The sequence below is a fragment of the Grammomys surdaster genome, unplaced genomic scaffold (assembly GCF_004785775.1).
Source record: "Grammomys surdaster isolate TR1022 unplaced genomic scaffold, NIH_TR_1.0 980, whole genome shotgun sequence".
NCBI classification, from domain to species: domain Eukaryota; kingdom Metazoa; phylum Chordata; class Mammalia; order Rodentia; family Muridae; genus Grammomys; species Grammomys surdaster.
The window spans coordinates 331779-352554 of record NW_021605399.1 but is presented as its reverse complement, the minus strand read 5'-3'; the positions used below and the strand labels follow the sequence as shown (position 1 = coordinate 352554).

General features: G+C 35.0%; 2 protein-coding genes across 2 annotated transcripts; both read right to left on the bottom strand.

Annotated features, from left to right (window-relative positions):
- Window positions 1-11535: 11535 nt before the first annotated feature.
- LOC114634561 (olfactory receptor 8H1-like) lies at window positions 11536-12494 on the bottom strand. Its single transcript, XM_028783143.1, has one exon. It carries the CDS (start codon window positions 12492-12494, stop codon window positions 11538-11540), a length of 957 nt encoding a protein of 318 aa, XP_028638976.1. The 3' UTR covers window positions 11536-11537.
- A 6735-nt stretch (window positions 12495-19229) lies between these two features.
- Window positions 19230-20195, bottom strand: LOC114634566 (olfactory receptor 141-like). The gene has a single exon (XM_028783147.1). It carries the CDS (start codon window positions 20163-20165, stop codon window positions 19230-19232), a length of 936 nt encoding a protein of 311 aa, XP_028638980.1. The 5' UTR covers window positions 20166-20195.
- Between the last annotated feature and the right edge of the window lie 581 nt (window positions 20196-20776).

Genomic DNA, 20776 nt, shown 5'->3' with positions numbered 1-20776 from the left:
AAAGTGCAAGACTCCAACATAAAATTCCATCGCATCAATATCGTAGAGGATCTTAATGAGGATGAATGCAGGTAAACAGGTAGAAACCCATAAAGAGGAAACACATGAATCCCTTTAAAAAGTACAGGAAAACACAATCAAACAGGTGAAGGAATTGAACAAAAGGGTCCAAGATCTAAAAGTGGAACTAGAAGCCATAAAGAAATCACAAAGAGAGACAACCCTGGAGATGGAAAGTCTAGGAAGCAGATCAGGAGTAACAGATGCAAGCATCACCAACAGAATACAAGAGATAGAAGAGAGAATCTCAAGCATAGAAGATATGATATTATAAGATATTGAAACAACAGTCAAAGAAAATGCAAACTACAGAAAGCTCCCAACCCAAAACATCCAGGAAATTCAGGAAGAAATGACAAATCAAGGCTAAGAGTAATAGGAATAGAAGAGGGGAAATTTTTCTTATGCAAAGGGTCAGACAATATCTTCAACAAAACCATAGAAGAAAACTTCTCTATCCTAAAGAAATAGATATACAAAAAGCATACAGAATACCAAGTTGATTCAACCTGAAAAGAAATTCCTCCTGTCACATAATAATCAAAACAATAAATACACATAACAAGAAAAGAATATTGAAAAGTTAAGGGAAAAATGCCAAGTAACATATAACGGCAGACCTATCAGAATTACACCAGACTTTCTATCAGAGACTCTAAAATCCAGAAGATCTTGGGCAGATGTCATACAGACCCTAAGAAAACACAAATGCCAGTATAGGATACTATACCTAGCAAAACTCTCAATCATCATTGATGGAGGCACCAAGATATTCCATGACAAAACCAAACTTATACAATATCTTTTCATTAATACAGCCCTAGAGAAGATAAGAGAAGGAAAACTACAAAATAAACAGGAAAAGTGCAACCATGAATAAACAAGAAATTAAAGATTGCACAACCAACCCCAAAGAGGAGAACCACGCAAACAATATAACACCACAAACAATAAAAATAACAGGAATCAACAATCATTGATCTTTAATATGACTAAACATCAATGGACTCAATTCCCCAATAAAAAGACACAGGTTAACAGACTGGATACATAAATAAGACCCACCCTGTTGTTTCCTACAGGTAACACACATCAATGATAAAAACAGACACTACTTCAAACTAAAAAACTGGAAAAAATTTTCCAAGTATAGGATCCCAAGAAACAAGCTGAAGTAGCCATTGTAATAATATCCAGTTAAAAAGACTTTCAACCAAAAGATTTCAAAAAAGATAGGGAAGAACACTTCTTACTCATGAAGAGAAAAGTTCACAAAGATGAACTCTCTATTCTGGCCATTTATGCCCCAAATGCTAGGGTACCTAAATATGTAAAAGAAACTTTACTAAAGCTCAAACACACATTGGTTCTCACACAATAATACTGGGAGACATCACCACCCCACTCTCCACAATGGATAGGTCATTGAAACAGAAACTAAACAGAGACACAGTGAAACTAACAGAAGTTATGAACCAAATGGATTTAACAGATACCTACAGGACATTTAACACTAAAGATAAAGAATATAACCTATTCTCAGCACCTCATGGTACCTTCTCCAAAATAGACCATATAATTGGTCAACAGACCAAAGAAGATTGAAATAATCCCATGCATTCTATCAGACCACCATGAACTTAGAATGATCTTCCATAACAGCAAAGGCAAAAGAAATCCCACATATCCATGGAAACTAAATAACTCTCTACTCAAAGATAACATTGTCAGGGAATAAATAAAGAAATTAAAGAATTTCTAGAATTTAACAAAAAAATTAGGCAGAGCATAAGCCAATTTATGGGACACAGTGAAAACAGTGCTAAGAGGAAAATTCATAGCACTGAGTACCGTCATAAAGAAATTGGACAGATCCTACACTAGCAACTTAAGAAAACATCTAAAAGCTCTAGAAGAAAAAGAAGCAAACACATTCAATAGCAACATACAGCAAGGAATAATCAAACTCCTATCAGAATCAACCAATTAGAAACAAAGAGAACGATACAAAGAATCAACAATACTAAGAGCTGGTTCTTTGTGAAAATCAACAAAATAAATAAACCCTTAGACAATGTAAGGACACAGAGACTGTATCCAAATTTACAAAATCAGAATTGAAAAGGGAGAGGAACAACAGAAACAAAACAATGCTGCCCACTCTCTTCCTATTTATTCAATATAGTAGTTGAATTAGGTGAAGTTCTACCTAGAGAAATTAGACAACAAAAGTAGGTCAAAGGAATATAAATTGGAAAGAAAGTAGTCAAGGTATCAGTGTTGCAAATGATATGATAGTATACATAAGCAGCATCAAAAATTCTACTAAAAAAATCCTATACCTGAAAAACAACTTAAGCAATGTTGCTAGATATAAAATTTACTCAAACACATCAGCAGCTTTTCTCTACACAAAGGTAAGTGTGCTGAGAAGTTAATAACACCCTTTACAATAGTCACAAGTAATATAGAGTATCTTGGCATAACTCTAACTAAGCAAGGGAAAGATATGTATGACAAAAACTTCCAGTCCCTGAGAAAAGAAATGGAAGAAGACCTCAGAAGATGGAAAGATCTTCCATGCTCATGGATCTATAGAATTAACATAGTAATAATGGACATCTTACCAAAAGCAATCTACAGATTCAATGCAAACCCATTAAAATTCCTACTCAATTCTTCCAAGAGATAAAAAGAGCAATTCTCAACTTCATCTGGAATTAGAAAAAAATAAAAATAGCAAAAATTCTCAACAATAAAGGAACTTCTGGGGGAATCATTATGCCTGAACTCAAGCTATACTACAGAGCAGTAGTGATAAAAACCACATGCTAATGGTACAGGTACAGACAGGTATATCAATGAATAGAATTGAAGACCCAGAAATAAACCTACAAACTTATGGTCACTTGATCTTTGACAAAAGAACTAAAACCATCCAGTGGAAAAAAAGACAACATTTTCAACAAATGATGCTTGACAACTGGAGGTCATCATATAGAAGAATGTAAACTGATCCAGTTTTATCTCCTTGTATAAAGCTCAAGCTTAACTGGATCAAAGACTTCCACATAAAACCAGATATTCTGAATCTAATAGATGAGAAATTGTCAAAAAGCCTTGAACACATCAGTGCAGGGAAAATTTTCCTTAATAGAAAATCAATGGGGCAGGCTCCAAGATAAACAATTGAAATGTGGGACCTCATGAAACTGAACAGCTTCTGTAAGACAAAGTACACTGTCAATAGGACAAAATGGCAACCTACACAATGGGAAATAACCGTTACCAAACCTACATCAGATAGAGAAATAATACCTAAAATATACAAAGAACTCAAGAAGTTAGACTCTGGGAAACAAAATAACCCAATTAAATATGGGGTGCAAAGTTAAAGAATTCTCTACTGAGGAATCTGGAATGCTGGTGAAACACATAAAGAAATAGTCAACTTCCTTAGTCATTGGGGAAATGCAAGTCAAAACAGTCATGGTATTCTACCCCACACCAATCAGAATGGCTAAGATCAAAAACTCAGGCAATAGCCAATGCTAGAGAGGATGTGGATAAAGAACACTCCTCTATTTCTAATGGGATTGCAAGCTGGTACAAGAACTTTCCAAATTAATCTGGTGGTTAATCAGAAAACTGGAAATAGATCTACCTGAAGATCTAGCTATATCACTCATGACAATATATCCAAAATATGTCTAACATATAACAAGGACTCATGTTCCACTATGTTCCCAGCAGCATTATTTATAATAGCCAGAAGCTGCAAACAACCCAGATGTCCCTGAGTGGAAGAACGGATACAGAAAATGTGGTACATTTAGACAATAGAACACTGCTCAGCTATTTAAAATGATGACTTCATGAACATGATATGCAAATAGAAGAATTAGAAAATATCATCCTGAGTGAGGTAACCCAGACCGAAAAGGACATATATAATAAGTGGATATTAGCCCAAAATCTTAAAATACCCATGATACAACTCAAAGAATATATGAAGCTTAAGAAGAAGGAAGGTCAAAATGTGGATTCTTCAAAACCACTTAGAAGGGAAAACAAAATAATTAGGAAGACAGAGGGATGGATGAACTTTGGTGGGAGAGGGTTTGGGATGGGGGGAAAAAAGGCAGACAAGACCAGTCGTGTGAAGAGACAGAAAAGAAGTCCAGAGGGCCAAGAGAATGCATAGAAATAAGTAGCAGTGGGGATGGGAGACTTGGGGAACCACTAGAAAAATCACAGAAGCCAGATGATAGAGGCCCCCAGGACCCAATGGGGATGACATTAGCAGAAAAATCCAATAGCAGGAAGATAAAACTTGAAGAGTTTATTTGCATGTCTTCCAATAGATAGACATGGCCCATTGTGGAGGGATGGAGACAGCAAGTCATCTAAACGTTTTTAAATCCAAATTTGTGATTAAATTAATTACTCCTCCATATGCCATGGAGTCTTTCATAAGGAAATACACATACCCTAGAATTTCAGGAGATTATTTACTGTTATGTCTAAAGTCACTATTTTGTATGTATTGTATCATCAAAGGACTTTGTGTGTCCATTTTATTTGCCAAGTGAATCTTAGCTATTATTGAGAAAGTACTTTGTAGAAACCAGCAACTAACTATTTGACAAATAGGTGACCTTGATTATTTCAAATAATTGAGAAGTTAATGTTGGCTTTCCAATTGAATCTCATCTTAGTACACATTCTTATTGCCAGAACACATTGGAAATATTTTACTTAGACAATGTTATTAACATTTATGACAGTGGTAATTGAATGCAGTCCAGGTCATGAGAGCAAGGCCAATATCATGTCAATGTGGTCAGAGCTTATACAGTTTCAGGTTACATAATAATGCCATTTACTAAGCCCCATGTCTACCACTTTCTTCTTCCTTGAATTAGTTTTACTCTTGACATTTCCTTTATATTTAATTCATCAGAGGATAAGCTTTATTTTTCATATTTTACTTACTTTTTGAATTAAGTGCATTAGTGCATATTATGTAAACAATGGTTTGCATTACAATGTGACGGTTTATATATAATGTGATCATCTTAGCTTTTTCTTCTTACAGATTTTGTGCTTATAACCAATATCCCTTCTGTTGGCTACCATATTCTTACCCAAAAGTCTCCTTGTGTATGTTTTTCTATCAATTTCATATACATGTGTAAAAATGATACTTCACTTTCTGAATTTGGCTTATTTTACTTGACTTGATGGTCTTCATTAACATTCACTTTGTATCAGTAATAAACAAAAGGTCTGGATCTGTCTAATATCAGTAGAATACCATACTGTGCATCTATGCCAGACTTTCTCTTCCAACTTATCTGTTGTTGAGAACCAGCATGATGCAAGGCTTCACTATAATGTACATGTTAAAGGATAAGTGTTTAGCTATTTCTTATGGTCAGGGCCTGTGATTCTCACAATTGTACATTTGGGATGGTATTGCTGAACAATATGGTAATTATTCTTTTATTATTTATACATTGTTATATAGACTTCTTTTAAAATTATTCTTTAACAACTTTATTACATACATACAATGTACTTTGATTGTATTATACTTTATTATGCTCTCTGCTCTCACTCTCTAAGAAGCATTTGTTCTTAGCATGCCCTCCTGTTTACATGTTTATCTGATTTATTTTGTTTTGATCTAGAATATTCAATTAGAATTACATCAAGGAGCAAGGTCAGGGCTTATTTACTTGAGCAAAGGCAATTTCTGGATGACGACTACTACTGAGGAATATGATTTCCCAATCTCAATCAAATATCAATTTTCTGTAGATCTTCAGTGAGGATCTCATGGACACTTCTCAGCCTCCATGATGAGATATGATAGGTCCAGCCTTGTGAAGATAGTCACCATTAGAGTGAGTTTATGAGTGCAATAGCCATATCCTTTCCAAATTTTCATAGAATTTCTTCCCATTCTCTGGCCCTTACATGTTCCATCCTCATTCACAACATTCCCTGAACATTGGTGAATATAACATAGAAGTTCCATTTATGTCTGAGTTATGAAAACTCACTTATTCTCAGCAGTTTACCTGCTATGAGTCTCTACTTTAATAAGTTACTGCACTATGGAAGACTTTTTTAAGGAAGATTGAGAGTAAGACAAATCAATTTTTATAAAAGTAAACACTCATAGCTATAACATTTGTTCTTGGAGCTGTATATATTGTATTCTAACGATTCTGCGAAGTTATATTTTTATTTTCATTTATTCTAAGAATTTTTGTACACATGCCTCTTTACTCAATTGTGCAGTCATAAATTAAAAGTGTTTTCTCAATCACCACACTATTGTATATTTTCTTTAGTTTCTTTGGCTAATTTAGGCTTTTCTTTTTTATGGTCTGTTAAGAAACAATGAATTCTTTTATATTTTTATATCTGTTAAAGGTTGTTTCATAACAATAAATATGATAAAATTTAGATAATTGTTTAGATATGGCAAAATTTAGATAAAGTGTTTACTAACTGATAGAATGAATATGCTATAGATATTCATATGTTACTTCCTTTTTAATTAAATTTATTAATTTTTTATTAATCATTCCATTCATTTATATCTCAAATGATATTCCACTTCCCAGTTACCCCTTCACAAGCTCCCCCATCCCACAGCGGATGTTGTTCTTCTTATGGGTTTGCGATCCCTCTCAGCTCCTCCAGTCCTTCCAGCACTTACCCTACTAGGGTTCCTGAGGTCAGTTAGGTGGTTGGTTACAAGCATCCACATCTGCATTGGTCAGTTGCTGGCTGAACCTCCCAAGGAGAAGCCACACCAGATTTTTATTAGCAAGTGTCTCTTGGCAATGGCAACAGTGTCGGGTTTAGTGTTTGCAAACAGGATGGATCAATAGGTGAGGTGGTCCTGCAGGCTAGATCTAGCCTGGGATCTGGGATGGGGGAAGGAGAGCTCCAACTGGTCCCTTGGGAAGAGTTCTTGTCTTGATAGGCAGCAGCAGGCTTGAATTTGGTGGTGGTCTTAGCTGGGAGTGCAGAGAGGTCTTCTAAGGGATATTAGACGGTAGCTCTATAGGTAAAGGCCTTATCCATGGCTATTCATAGCAGATCCTGATGAAAAAGATACTGTTCATGATTTTAAGGAATTTATTGTCATAGCAGAAACAGGATATGTAAAACCATACCCCACTTCTCAGGGTGGGCATGAGATTAAATAGCTCTTTCAGAGAGGAATCTCTGCAAAGGAAATCTGATTGACTAATCCCTCCAGGCCTTTAGGTACGTCATATAAAATGGAGATCTGTAGGGGTTTATATTTAGAAAATGGTGCCCTGTTCTGCTTGTTCCCGGGCTGTTACCATGTTCCTGCTGCTCCTCAGCTCTGACAGGGGCTCAGGCTAGCTAGATGTGTAGGCCCTGGCACCCATGAGACACCAGAGTGGAGGATGGCTCTGGTTAGCTCTGGATGCCATGTTCTACACTAGAAATGGCCAGAAGTCAAGCACACCACAGGTAAAAGCAGCCAGAGGCCAGGTTTGCCACAACTAGACCTACGCTGCATCCACAAAGCTCGGCTGAACCCCAGACAATATCTGCCATCCTTGCAGTACCCTGTAGAAATGAGACTCTTAAAACTTAATGATTATCTAAAGGATTTATATATTTAGAAAGGCTCAATCAACAAGATGCCATAATTGATACTGTGTACAAGTACAGGGAAAAAGTCAGACCAGATACTGAGGACACAGCCAAACAATTACTGGCCCACTTTGAAACCCGTGCCACGGGCAAGACCCAATCTCTGACGTGATTAATAGAACTCTGTTACTCTTGCAGAGATGAGTAATCATAACTATCCTCTGAGCAACTGTGCCCAGCACCTGACCGAAACAAATGCAGAGACCCACATCCAAACTTTAGACTGGGGAGTCATGTGAAACAGTCAGAGGAAAGATTGAGGGCATGTAGCAGAGAGAGAATCCACAAGAAGTCTAACAGAGTCAACTAACATGGAAACTTGGGAACTCTCAGAGACTGAACCACCAACCAAAAAACATACATGGACTAGATCTAGGGTCCATGCACATATGTAGCAGAGGTGCAGCTTTGTCTTCATGTGTGTCCCCAAACAACTGGAGTGGGGGCTGTCCCTGACAATATTATCTTCCCGTGGATTCTGTTCCCCTAACTGGGCTCCCTAGTCTGGCCTGAGTGGGAAAGAATATGCCTAGTCCTTCAGTGACTTGATATGCTTGGGTGTGCTTATACCTAGAAGAGGGACTCCACCCTTAACAGAGAAACGAAGAGGAGATGAAGGGACAAGCTATATATGGGCGTAGTTGGAGGAGCGGGTGCTATTGGGATATAAAATGAGATAATAAATTATTGGAAAACAACAACAAAAAGTACATAAAATAAATAATATTAATACTAATTGTTACAGGAATTTAGAAATGTAACTTAGCTAACTCACCACAGAGAATAATATAGTTTGTTATCATAGCTTTGGATTGCCTGCCAGGCTGAATTGGATCGTAAAAAATATTGCTGAGCTTAGTACCAATTTTAGCTACAGGATAAAGGAAATTTAAGCTGAATTCATAGAACAAGCTTATTCCTTGCTGCTCATTAGTACACAGAGCTTGAAGGGAACATTCATGCTGTTGTGTAAAGAAATATCATGAGTAATATCACCCAGTTGCAGACCTTGTATTCTACAATACCCAACTGTCAGACAAAATATGCCCACTACAGTGAGATGGATATTTTGGGAGTAACAAACAGTCGTTATATTACATTTGAGGTCTTCTGGACAAAAGAGTATGGTGTGGAAGATCTCAGGTCCAATAGAGAAACATGCTTACATCGTAATGGTGACTGGACACATTATCACACTGCCTTCTAAATGTGTATGCTTATATCCATAGACTAGAACTGCTTTGAGGCTTGAATAAGAAGCTCATTTTTGGAGTAGGAAACTACAAATCAGAGGCTTATATATTGTAAATCCACCTAAAATAAGTGACTGTTACAGATTCATACATAAATGAAAAACATGTCACTCACTCCAAAACCAGGAAACCTTGCAGAAAAGTGATGAGAAGGAAGAGTAAGAAGATGAGGGAAAATTCTGTGAAGCACTGAAACACAGTCAGGTCCTGACCATTGTGACTATATAGAGAAAGCAGAGAGAGATATATGTAGGAGCTTCCTCAGACCTTCACATTTCTGCTATTATTGTGGCAGGTGACTCTAAAGCCCTACTTCTCCTGATTATGATCAGTAAATGATTGCCAGGAGAAGGTTGTCATTCTCTTTTCACTCATATAGCCTTTGCTGACTTGTCCAAGGTCCAAAAAATTATCTGTCACTTATGTTTCCATAAGCAACCCTAACTAACCAAAGTATGTCCAAGAAAAAAAATTAGAATAACACAGTAATTGAGAAAGGGGGAAGAGAGAGAGAGATAGAGACAGAGAAAGAGACACAGAGACAGAGACACAGAGAAAAGAAACAGAAAGAGAAAAAGAAATAAAAGTGGGTAATGGGGGTTGACTAAAACACACACACATACATATATATAAACATATGCATATGCATATATGTATGCATATGCATATGCATATACATGTATATACTTGTAAAACAAACAAACAAGTTTGGAAACAGAAATATTAAACAATTGGAAAGTGGACTGTATGTTGAAAATGAAGAAATCCAATTTAAACTGTATGTACAGAACATATATGTAAAATTTTAAAAATAAATGCAATTTTACTATAACAAAAATTAAGATGCATAACAAAACATCTATTTGTCACTTATTTGATTTCATATATTTCTTTTATAAAATCTAAAAGTAAAAAGCATGTCAACTTTCTAAATGAGAATTTAATTTTAAACCATCTAAAAACCCTAAGGTATTGGATATGTCTCAGAATTAAATGTTTTTCAAATGTATAGTGTGTTCTTGCATAAAAGATACATTTATGTATATAGTAACAATATAAGATTAGAAGCTTAATTTTCTTCATACACTTAGAAAACATTAATCTTACAGAATGCAATGGCAATATGAGGTTTTTTAATGAGTGAAGAATGTGTCAAAGGAATATAAATGGAACAACATGATTTTGTTTCTATGTCTCTTACATCTACCATCATTAATTTTGAACAGTTTGCACATGGTTCTCTAAAATTATTGCAGTGTTTCTATTCCTTAAAAATATTAATTATTTTCAAATTGTAAAAAAAAAAAATAGCAGATAACACTTTTAACATAATTCACTTTAATAGCTTATTCTAAAATTTGCTGTACATTCCAGAGAATGTTCTATGATAGACATAAGTTTTTGTTTGAAATTAGTGAGTTTATTTAGTACTAGATTAAGAAAACTAAGACAGTCATCATATGTTCCCAGTTTCATTTTCCAGTGGCGAGCACTTTTATTTCATAGTATAAACAGCAATAACAACTTTTGGAAATGGTTAAACTTCTGTTGGTTCCCAAGGGCACATTGTGACTATTTCCTATTCTCTCACATCCTAAATACAGTGTTATGAGAATAAGACTCTCTTTTGAAACTTTGGCAGATAGTTTGATAAACAGCCATAACTCTGAAATGAGATAAGGTAACACCACTTACAATGTCAACTTCAATGATCACAAATAGCACATGAAAATTTCCTAATATAATGTACATTACAAAATCAATATTTGAGAATAGCAGGTTATAGCTTTTCTAGTATTTTCCTGTGATAACTCCATATATTTGCAAAACACAGTAGGTATTCTTAAAGAAAAGACATGAGTATAAATTATTAAAAATTAAATCTTAATTATAATTAATAGCATTATGTTTACTATGATTATACTTTAATACATTTAATTCATTGTTCCATCACATGCTCCTAGTATTACTATTTATATTATGAATCTAGGAAAATGAGGCTTAAAGAGTCAGAAAATCATTAATCATTTCATAGCTAGCTCATTAATTCACATACTATAAAATAAATAATGATTCTGAAGATATTGATATTTTTTCAAAGTTATATTTTCATGCTATAAGTAACATATACTTATCTAAACCATCACTAATGTGTTTCCTTATTTCCAAATATAAGAACTTTTAGAAACAATATTCCTATGAATGGCCAAGGTTGTGTATGTATAAGAGAAGTTCCACAGAGATAGAAATCATGTTGACTGGTGCATTTAGAGAGACAAACCAAAGGATATATATATCCTATAGGCCATTGAAGCAAGAAAAAAAACATTTAGCAGCAGCCTAAAGGACAAAAACAGACATCTGAGTGAAATAGCCAATAAAGGAATGATTTTCATATACATATATGAAATGATTTCCATATACATATATATGTATATGAAAATCTTATTATATATGTGTGTGTGTGTGTGTGTGTGTGTGTGTGTGTGTGAAAGAAAACAATAGCTTAATCACTTAGTGCCACTCTGAATTTAAGCCTTGAGCCTTCCTGCTTTTGATAACTCTATGGACAGCGTTTTTCACTTCTTTGTTTCTGAGACTATATATAAGTGGGTTCAGCATGGGGATCACAATAGTATAGAAAACAGAAGCCACTTGATCCTTTCCCAAGGAGTCGGAATTACTTGGTTTCAAATAAGTAAAAATCATAGTACCATAAAAGACAGTGACTCCTAGAAGATGAGAGGCACAAGTGGAGAAGGCTTTGTGCTTTCCTGAAGTGGAATTGATCTTCAAAATAGTAGAGAGAATAGACACATAGGATGCAGATATTGTGATAAGAGAAGCCACTAGAGTGGAACCAGCAAAGATGAATATAATGGTTTGAATGTTATATGTATCATTGCAAGACAGTACTAAAATTGGGGATGTGTCACAAAAAAAGTGATGGATTACCTTGGGTCTGCAAAAATATAAGGTGTTCATACAAAATATATTAACAGTGGAGTCCATAGTTCCAATCACATAGGAACCAGTGAGAAGGGTACTGCAGAATCTTTTGGACATGATAACTGGGTAGTGTAAAGGGTTGCAGATAGCCACATATCTATCATAGGCCATTGAAGCAAGAAGGAAACATTCAGCAGCAGCCAAAAGGACAAAAACATACATCTGAGTGAAACAGCCAACAAAGGAAATGATTTGGGTGGAAGTCAGCAGATTCTGTAAAGTTTTAGGTGTGATGACAGTTGAGTAACTGAGGTCAAGGAACGACAAATGGCTTAGGAAGAAGTACATTGGCGTGTGAAGCTGAGTATCTAGACGAATGATCAGTATCATGCCTATGTTCCCCAGCACAGTGACGAGGTATATCAGGAGAAATAGTACAGCAAGGACTAGCTGTATCTCTTTGGAATCTGTCAGTCCCATGAGGATAAAGTCAGATTCTTTTGTGTAATTCCAAGTGTTCATACTGAATTCCCTGAAACTGGAAAAATATCAAAGGTGATACTCAACTCGATTAACTTTAAAAAGGAGATTTCTTTAAATGTACATGCTGGTATGTTTGTTAATTTTGTTAGTACAATATTGATATTTCTTTTACAGTATGAGGATGAATAAATATTGAAGGTAGAAATAAAAAACTCATATTTGGCTAGGGTACGATAAGGGGTAGCATAATTCAAGTTTGTAATTACCATATTAGCATTGTATATATAATTTCCTTTAATAGCAACTTAATTAGTATCAAATATTTGTCTAGAGTCACTACAGGCATGCATCTATTTTAAAATAAGAATCTAGAAAAGTCAAATAACTTGTCAGAAATGAGTTCAAATGGATGTTTTCCCTATAGTTTTGCTCAAAGAAACATTAATATGATATTGTCCTATATACGACTACTCTTCTAACCCTAATTTCTTACCTATTATGTATAGAGAAGAGAAAACTATGTTAGAGTTTATTTCTTCTTCATTAATTTTTTGATGTTAGTATAAAGTAACTACAGGTAGATTTTAGTTTTGATAGATTTTAATAGGGTACTAGATGTCATATAAACAATAATGGAGATTGTGTGCATTCTCTTTATGTCAATGATACCTCAAATATATTCTAAAATTATACTTATCACTCATGGACTCTCAATCAATGTTGTGTGGTTGTACAAATCTTGACATTTACTTAATTAAGGCACAAAAACTAAGTACTTACTTATTTATAAAATAAAGCCCTTATATCATTGAAAAAGATCCAAAATTTTAATGATTACTTACTGTGAGCCAGAGTTCATGAATGGAACACAATACCAATAAAAGTCAATGAATGAATCTTTCAATATCACTTATCCAAAATTATGGTAATTTTTAATTTTATGATGAATAATATGTGAAATATGACTAAAGACTCAAATGTTTCTGTACTGCAGCATATATGTGGTATGTGATCAATACCTTTGTATATTTGTCCACTCATTTTTTTTTAATTCAGAGTTAAGTCACCCTGGAAATTATGCTTGAATATCAACAAATTGTAAAATTTCTTATGCAGATATGATTCAAAAGCATGTTACGTAGCTACTATATACATAAAGTGAGGAATTAAAGAACTTTTATCTCTGCCAGCACCTAAGGACAATGAATGTCACCAATATGTGGTCTTCCTTGGGGATCAATTTTCCAGAAAGATTATTTGGCATACTTTCAAAAATTAAAGTTCAAGGACTAATTCAGTAACACTTTGGATGTCCCCAAGAAGCCTGATGAAAACAATGAATATGTTCAATGTGATTTAACATGACTACAATTAAAATACATTTTAAATAAACAATTAAAAACTAAAAGAAGATATATATTTATGGACTATAATTATAAGTAGTACAATTCTCATATCAGATAATTTCTTGGTACTCTGGAAAAGAAAACATTATTCATACAAACATAAACATTTTATACATTTATCAGTAATAGTATCAAGGATGAGGCAGAAAAATTTTTCATAAGAGATATTTTAAAATGTAAAATGTGACTCTTTTCTGAGTAAAATGCATTCAATAAAATATAGACTGTAATAAACTTGACATTAGACTGTAGAGGCAATTGCCACTTAAGGTTTTTTTTTAAACAAAAATATCAGTTTTCTCAATCACATTATTTTGTGTAGAAGAGCAGATTTTGTTATTGCTTGCATATTTTCATAATTATTTTAATATACACCCAATATTTTACCATTAGAATTTTATGTATAAGGGTTTGACTTGTGGGGACACTTTACAAAAGACTTAGTTTTGTGTATTTTGAATCAGGTGTGCATTACTCTTCACTAAATGCACTGTACATTCTCAACCTGATAAACATGTTGTAATATCATAAGGTTTACTGAGGCACTGTTTTCCTGTGGGACTTTATCTTTTTTAGCAAAATATGACAGCTACACAATTTGCTTCATCTTCCTGTGAATATTAACTGTTTTTATTTAAAAATATACTATGAAAATATAAAGATGGAGTCTGTTTTAAATATAAAATCCTACAAATAGATGAAAAAAGTCAATTTTATATATTCATAATAGAACCAAATGTACTCTTTAATAATAATGAAAATAAGGAAATTTGATTTTAAAATAGTTAAATATTTATCTTTTGCTGGAAAAGAAATGATTACAAGTATAATCAAAGTGAAAGATTCTTGTGAGTTTTTTTTTTTTGATTTATAATGAAAATAATATCCCCGAATAAAGAGAAATGACTCCCTCTTTGGCTTTGACTCCAAGGGAAGGTAGCATGTACAATAAAACATAGGTTGTCATATGTCAAAATAAAATAGAACCTAAGGCTGTGTAGTGAATGGCACCTAACTCTTTGTAGAATCTCCTAAAGGTGGAACAAGTCTCATCCTGAGAAGGAATTGTAGTTTTCAGACAGCTGCTTCTTATGTTTCTCTCTCTCTCTCTCTCTCTCTCTCTCTCTCTCTCTCTCTCTCTCTCTCTCTCTCGCTCTCTCGCTCTCTCGCTCTCTCGCTCTCTCGCTCTCTCGCTCTCTCCCTCTCTCGCTCTCGCTCTCTCCTCTCTCTCTCTGCCTTTGTGTGTGTCTATGTATATTTGTATTGTGAGATTTAAGTACAAACATTTGTAAATATACTTTTTGGGCATAATTGAAGAATTTTATCTTATTTACTTTCATAAGTCTTGTCTTATCATGTGGACTAAATTGACCTCAGACTAACCAATTCTCTTGACTCAGCTTCCTAAGTGATGATAACAGAGGCTTGTGCCACAGTATAGGTCAGCAATGGTACTCATGCCAATGCAATAGATGATGAAGTAACTCATGAAGATATGCATGTTCCAAAATTAGCACAGTGATAATAAAACTCAGGGGTTTGAACACCTAATCTGAGGTGTCAGAATCTTGATCTATATTTAACTCAATTCAAATTCACAGATAGACTGAAGCAGGAAATGACTTTCAAGTAAAATTAAACAAAACTAATTAAGAGAAAAACACTAAGATTAGTTCTTATCTACTTTATTCTAGGTTGATGATATTTGATTAGTATGGCAGTATAAAATATGATGATGTAACATATATGTGTAACAACTATGTGTTTTATACAATTTGAATTTTATGAGTATACATATATGTAGGGAAGGATAGCCTTGTTGGGCATAGGTTGGAGAGGAGATTCTTGGTCCCGTGAAGGCTGGATGCCCCAGTCTGGGGCAATTTGAGAGCAGGGAGGTGGAAGTAGGTGGGTGGGTGGAGGCATATCCTCATAGAAGCAGGAGGACAGGGATGGGATAAGTGGTTTCTGTGTGAGGGGAAATGGGGAAAGGGGAAAACATCTGAAATATAAATAAAATATCCAATAAAAAAAGAGGAAAAAGATCTTTAAAGTTTCAATAAGTGTGTTGATCTCAGTGTACACTTGAATGAGTACAAATTATACACATAACATTCGTATTTGTGTAATCACTCTGGTTTTCCTATGAGTGTGAGTATATTCAGAATCATTACTCACAGAAGTAATTAGATAAAAGGAGAATATGTGGTGACAGTGAGAATACTTTGATACTGCAAACCATGGAGAAACTCCTCCTAAGAAATTAGCTCACAACACATAATTTGGGATGTCTAGACTGCAAAAGACTGGAGGAAATATTTCTATTGATTAATATGATAACATAAAGTTAGTTTTCTCAATTGTATTATTCTGTGTACAAGCAAAGACTTTAGTATCACTTGGACATTTTCATAATTGTATAACCAATATTTTACCATTTGAATTTTATGTACCATGACCTCTCTTCTGGGAGCATTTTACAAAGCCCTTAGTTCCACATATTTTTTTTTTAGCAGATTAAGTCATTTTTATTTTGCATTTTATATTACTTTAAACAGAGAAAATAAATGCAATTAATATCAGTTTTGCATGGATATGTGTGCATGGATATGTATGAGTGCATGAACTGAATAAGATAAAATAGTGGACAATTTTTTTTCCTTGTAAAAATGAAATAGGTAGAGTGATAATTATGATCAATCCTTATTTTTATTGAAAACAGATTCTTCTCTCATACAAGACATCTCAACCAGTTTCCCCTTCTAGCACTCCTCTGAGCTCACCTCCCCTCCCTCCCAGATCTAATCCCTCCCCCCGACCCTGCCCCATGCACACTTAGAAAAGAAGAGGTCTCCAAGAAATAAAAAGCAAATAAAACAAAACAAAATACAATATAACAAGGCAAATAGCCTGGTACATAGGCTGTACAAGACAAATCAATAGGAAGGAAAGTGTCCTAAGAGCAGACGAAAGAACCAAAGACACACCTCCTTCTATTGTTAGTAGTCTCACAAAAACACCAAGCTAACAACAGTAACATGCAGAGTACCTGGTGCAGACCCATGTAGCCCTGATCCTTTCTGCTTTACCCTATGTGAGTCCATGTGTGCCCAGCTTAGAAGAGTCAGTGGGCCATGTTCCACTAGAGTTATTTATTCCCTCTGATTCCTATAATGTTTCCTGTTACTCTTCATGAGATCCCCCAGCCTCTGAGGGGTGACCCAAAAGAGACCTCCAATTTAGACTCTCTCTCCACATAATATATGGCTGTGGGCTTCTGGACCTAATCCCACTTGCTGATGAGAAGCCTCTCTAATAGTGAATGACAAGAAATCAATCTATAAGTATTGGAGAATATTATTAGGAATCATATCATTGTTTTCCTAGTCATGTTTTATTATACTTTAGGTGTCTGAGCTATCCTGTCTTCAGGTCCTGGCCATCCAGGAAGAGTACAATATGGATTTTTTCTTGGGGAGGACCTCAAGTTAAGTCAGACATGGGTTGGCCAAGCACACAAGTTCTGTGCCAAGATTGACCCAGCACATCTTCCAGGCAGGACAGATTGTAGGTTGAAAGTCATGTGACTGGGTTTGTGTCCAGGTTTCCCATTCCATAGCATGCAAAATACCAAAGAGACTAGAAAAAAAAGGTGAAGGTTTCATGTAGGTGTTAGCTTGACCTCTGAACTTTGAGTGAGCCAAGTAGATGTTGTTGTACTCTGTAATAGGACCAAGCCTTCAGTATTCAGGGGGCAACTCTCTGTCCTACCATCAGCCTGGGTCAATTAGATTTCTTCATGGAGACCCCTTGCCAAAAAATCTCAACTGCAATAGTTGTCCACACAGCCTCCAAGTACCGCCACATGCCATCAATCTCTGCCCAAACTCCCACCCTAAATCTTTCCCTGCCACTCCTCTCCTCACCTCCCCCAGTACTCCTATAAAATTGATTCTATTTTCCCATTACAGGGATCTCCATGTAGCCCACCCCCACCCCATATGCCCTCCTTTCTGACTTCGTTCTACTTAAACTCTCTGTGTTTACACATTGTAACTTAAATATTATTTGTTTAACAGCTAATATTCACATGTATAAATGCATACCATATTTCTCTTTTGAGATCTGGGTTACCTCACTCAGGATGACTTTTCTATTTCTATCCACTTGCCTGAAAGTTTCATGACATATTTTTAAACAGCATGCTAATACTCTAGTGTATACATTTACCACATTTTCTTCATCCATTCTTTCATGGAGGGACATATAGGTTATTTCCAGTGTTTGGCTATTATTAATAGAGTTGTAATGAACATAGATGGGCAAAAGTCCTTGTGGTAGGATGGGTATGCCCCAAAGATTTTTTTTTCTCTCATTGTTTTGTTTTTGGTATTTCTCCAGAGTACTATAACTGTGTCTTGATTAAAGTGATTCCAAATTTTCTGAGGAATGGACATATTGATATCTGCAGTGGCTATAATAGTTTGCATTCCCATCAGCAGTGAAGTAATGTTCCCCTTGTTCTACATCTTCACCAGCATAAACTGTCACTTGTATTATTGATCATTCTCATTCTGAAAGGTGTAAAATGGAATCTTAAAGTAGTTTGAATTTGTGTTTCTCTAATGACTAAAGATACTGAACATTTCTTTAAGTGTTTCTCAGCCATTTGAATTTTCTCTATTGAGAATTCTCTGTTTATCTATGTACTCTATTTTTAAATCGGTTTATTTTTTATATCTACTTTCTTCAGTTCTACATATATTTTAGACATTAGTACTCTATCAGATGTAGAGTTAGTCAAAACCTTTTCTCATACTGTAGGATGCTTCTTCTTCCAATTCATGGTGCCCTTTGCCTTACAGAAGCTTTTCAGTTTCATGAGGTTACACTTATTATTTGTTGACCTTAGTGCCTGCTCTGTTGATATTCATGTATTCAGAATGTTGTCTCCTATGCCAACAGGCATATGGCTGTTCCCCCTTCCTTTTCTATCCAGTTCAATGTGTATGGTTTTATTTTGAGGTGTTTGATCCAGTTAGACTTGATTTTGATCTTTAAAATATTTTTGCTTTATTATTGGATATTTTATTTATTTACATTTTAGATGTCATTCCCTTTCCCCATTTCCCCTCCCTAGAACTCCTTATCCCATCCCCCCTCCTGCTTTGCATTTTTTACCATTCAAATTACATGTACATATTCAGGTCAGTTTTAGGTTGAGGAACTAGCAATACAGTAGATACAAATAGTCAAGGAATAGAATAAAAAAAAACCTCAAACTTTAATAAGAAATTTCAATCATAATCAGAGATAAGAAGACACTAAAACTAAATCTTCGTTTTATTGAGGAGTTAAAGTAAAAGTTTTATTTTATGGACATAAACACTTTTCCTACAAGTCTTTTCATTGCCTCTTTTACATCTCTGTTCCTGAGACTGTAGATGATGGGATTCAGCATGGGAATCACAATGGCATAAAATGTGGACACGATCATGTCATGCTCCAATGCATAGCTGGAACTTGGTCTCATATACATGAAGAAGATTGTTCCATAATATATGGACACACCAGTGAAGTGAGAGCCACATGTAGAGAACACTTTTTGCCTCCCCTCAGAAGAATGCATCTTCAAGATGGCAAACAGGATAAAACTGTAAGAGATGATGATGATCAAGATAGTGATTACCTCAATGGAGCTCACAAAAATGAAGAGTAGAAGCTCATTTAGTTTAGTGTCAGAGCAAGAAATAGCCAGTAGAGGAGGAATATCACAGAAAAAATGCTTAATTTCATTGGAATCACAAAAAGATAGGCTAGCAGTGACTGCTGTATGGATAGATGCATGCAGAATACCACCAACATTGGAGGCAATGATGAGGGACATGTAGACTCTGGGTGACATGCTCACTGTATATAGAAGTGGGTTATAAATAGCTACATAGCGGTCATAAGCCATTGCAGCCAAGAGAAAACATTCTGTGGTTCCACAGCTAACAGCAAGAAACATCTGTACTGCACATCCAAGGAATGAAATGACTTTCCTCTTTGACATAAAATCTACTAACATTTTGGGGGTGATTATGGTAGAAAAGCAAGCATCTATGAATGACAAAACACCTAGAAAATAGTACATTGGGTTGTGAAGCTGAGGATCCCCAATGACTACTGCAATCAGTCCCATGTTTCCCAAGAGTGTAAAAAGATAAATCATTAGAAATAGGAAAAAAAGAATTATCTGAAGTTCAGCATTGTCTGTGAGGCCCCTCAGAATGAAAAGAGGAGCATCAGTGACATTCTCCATGCTGAAATCTCAGACAACCATTTTAAAGTCATTCAGAAGGTAACTATTAATAGTACCAAGAAAGTAGCAAAGATTCTTGGAGTCAAAGAAGGACTTGTCCCATTTCATTTATCAACTGATGGTATAAATGCCCAAGTGCAAATATAGAATCCAATGGAAGGTGTGGGTTAATGTTCCAGTGAACTCATGTTGTGCTTAAAGCCATCAGCTCTTAACAGTCAGTTCATCCCTGCATTCAATTACTTATTTTCATTTTAAGTTCAATTAAAATCTAAGTTGAGAATAAAGAGTAGCAGTATATGCTGGGGAGGTGGTAGACTGTCAGAATCTGAAAGTCATCCTTACAATTATGAGAATAGTTTGAAGCACATGAGACTGTAAACATAAACAAGGAAACAAACTGCAAAGTTTCTCTGATATTCCAGATAATCAAAATTTCTATCAGTAAAAGTGCACAGGATCCCAATGTAAGTCTTTCAGCTATTTGGTAAAGTGATTTGCTATAATCTTCTCTCCTATAGAATGTGAAGTTGGTTTTACAATATAAGCATAAACATAGAGGAAAGACATGTTAAGAACATTGTTGTAGAAATCTATTTTAGTTACACAAC

Coding starts and splice junctions, on each gene's coding strand:
- LOC114634561 (XM_028783143.1), bottom strand. CDS start 12,494: ATGAACACTTGGAATTACACAAAAGAATCTGACTTTATCCTCATGGGA.
- LOC114634566 (XM_028783147.1), bottom strand. CDS start 20,165: ATGGAGAATGTCACTGATGCTCCTCTTTTCATTCTGAGGGGCCTCACA.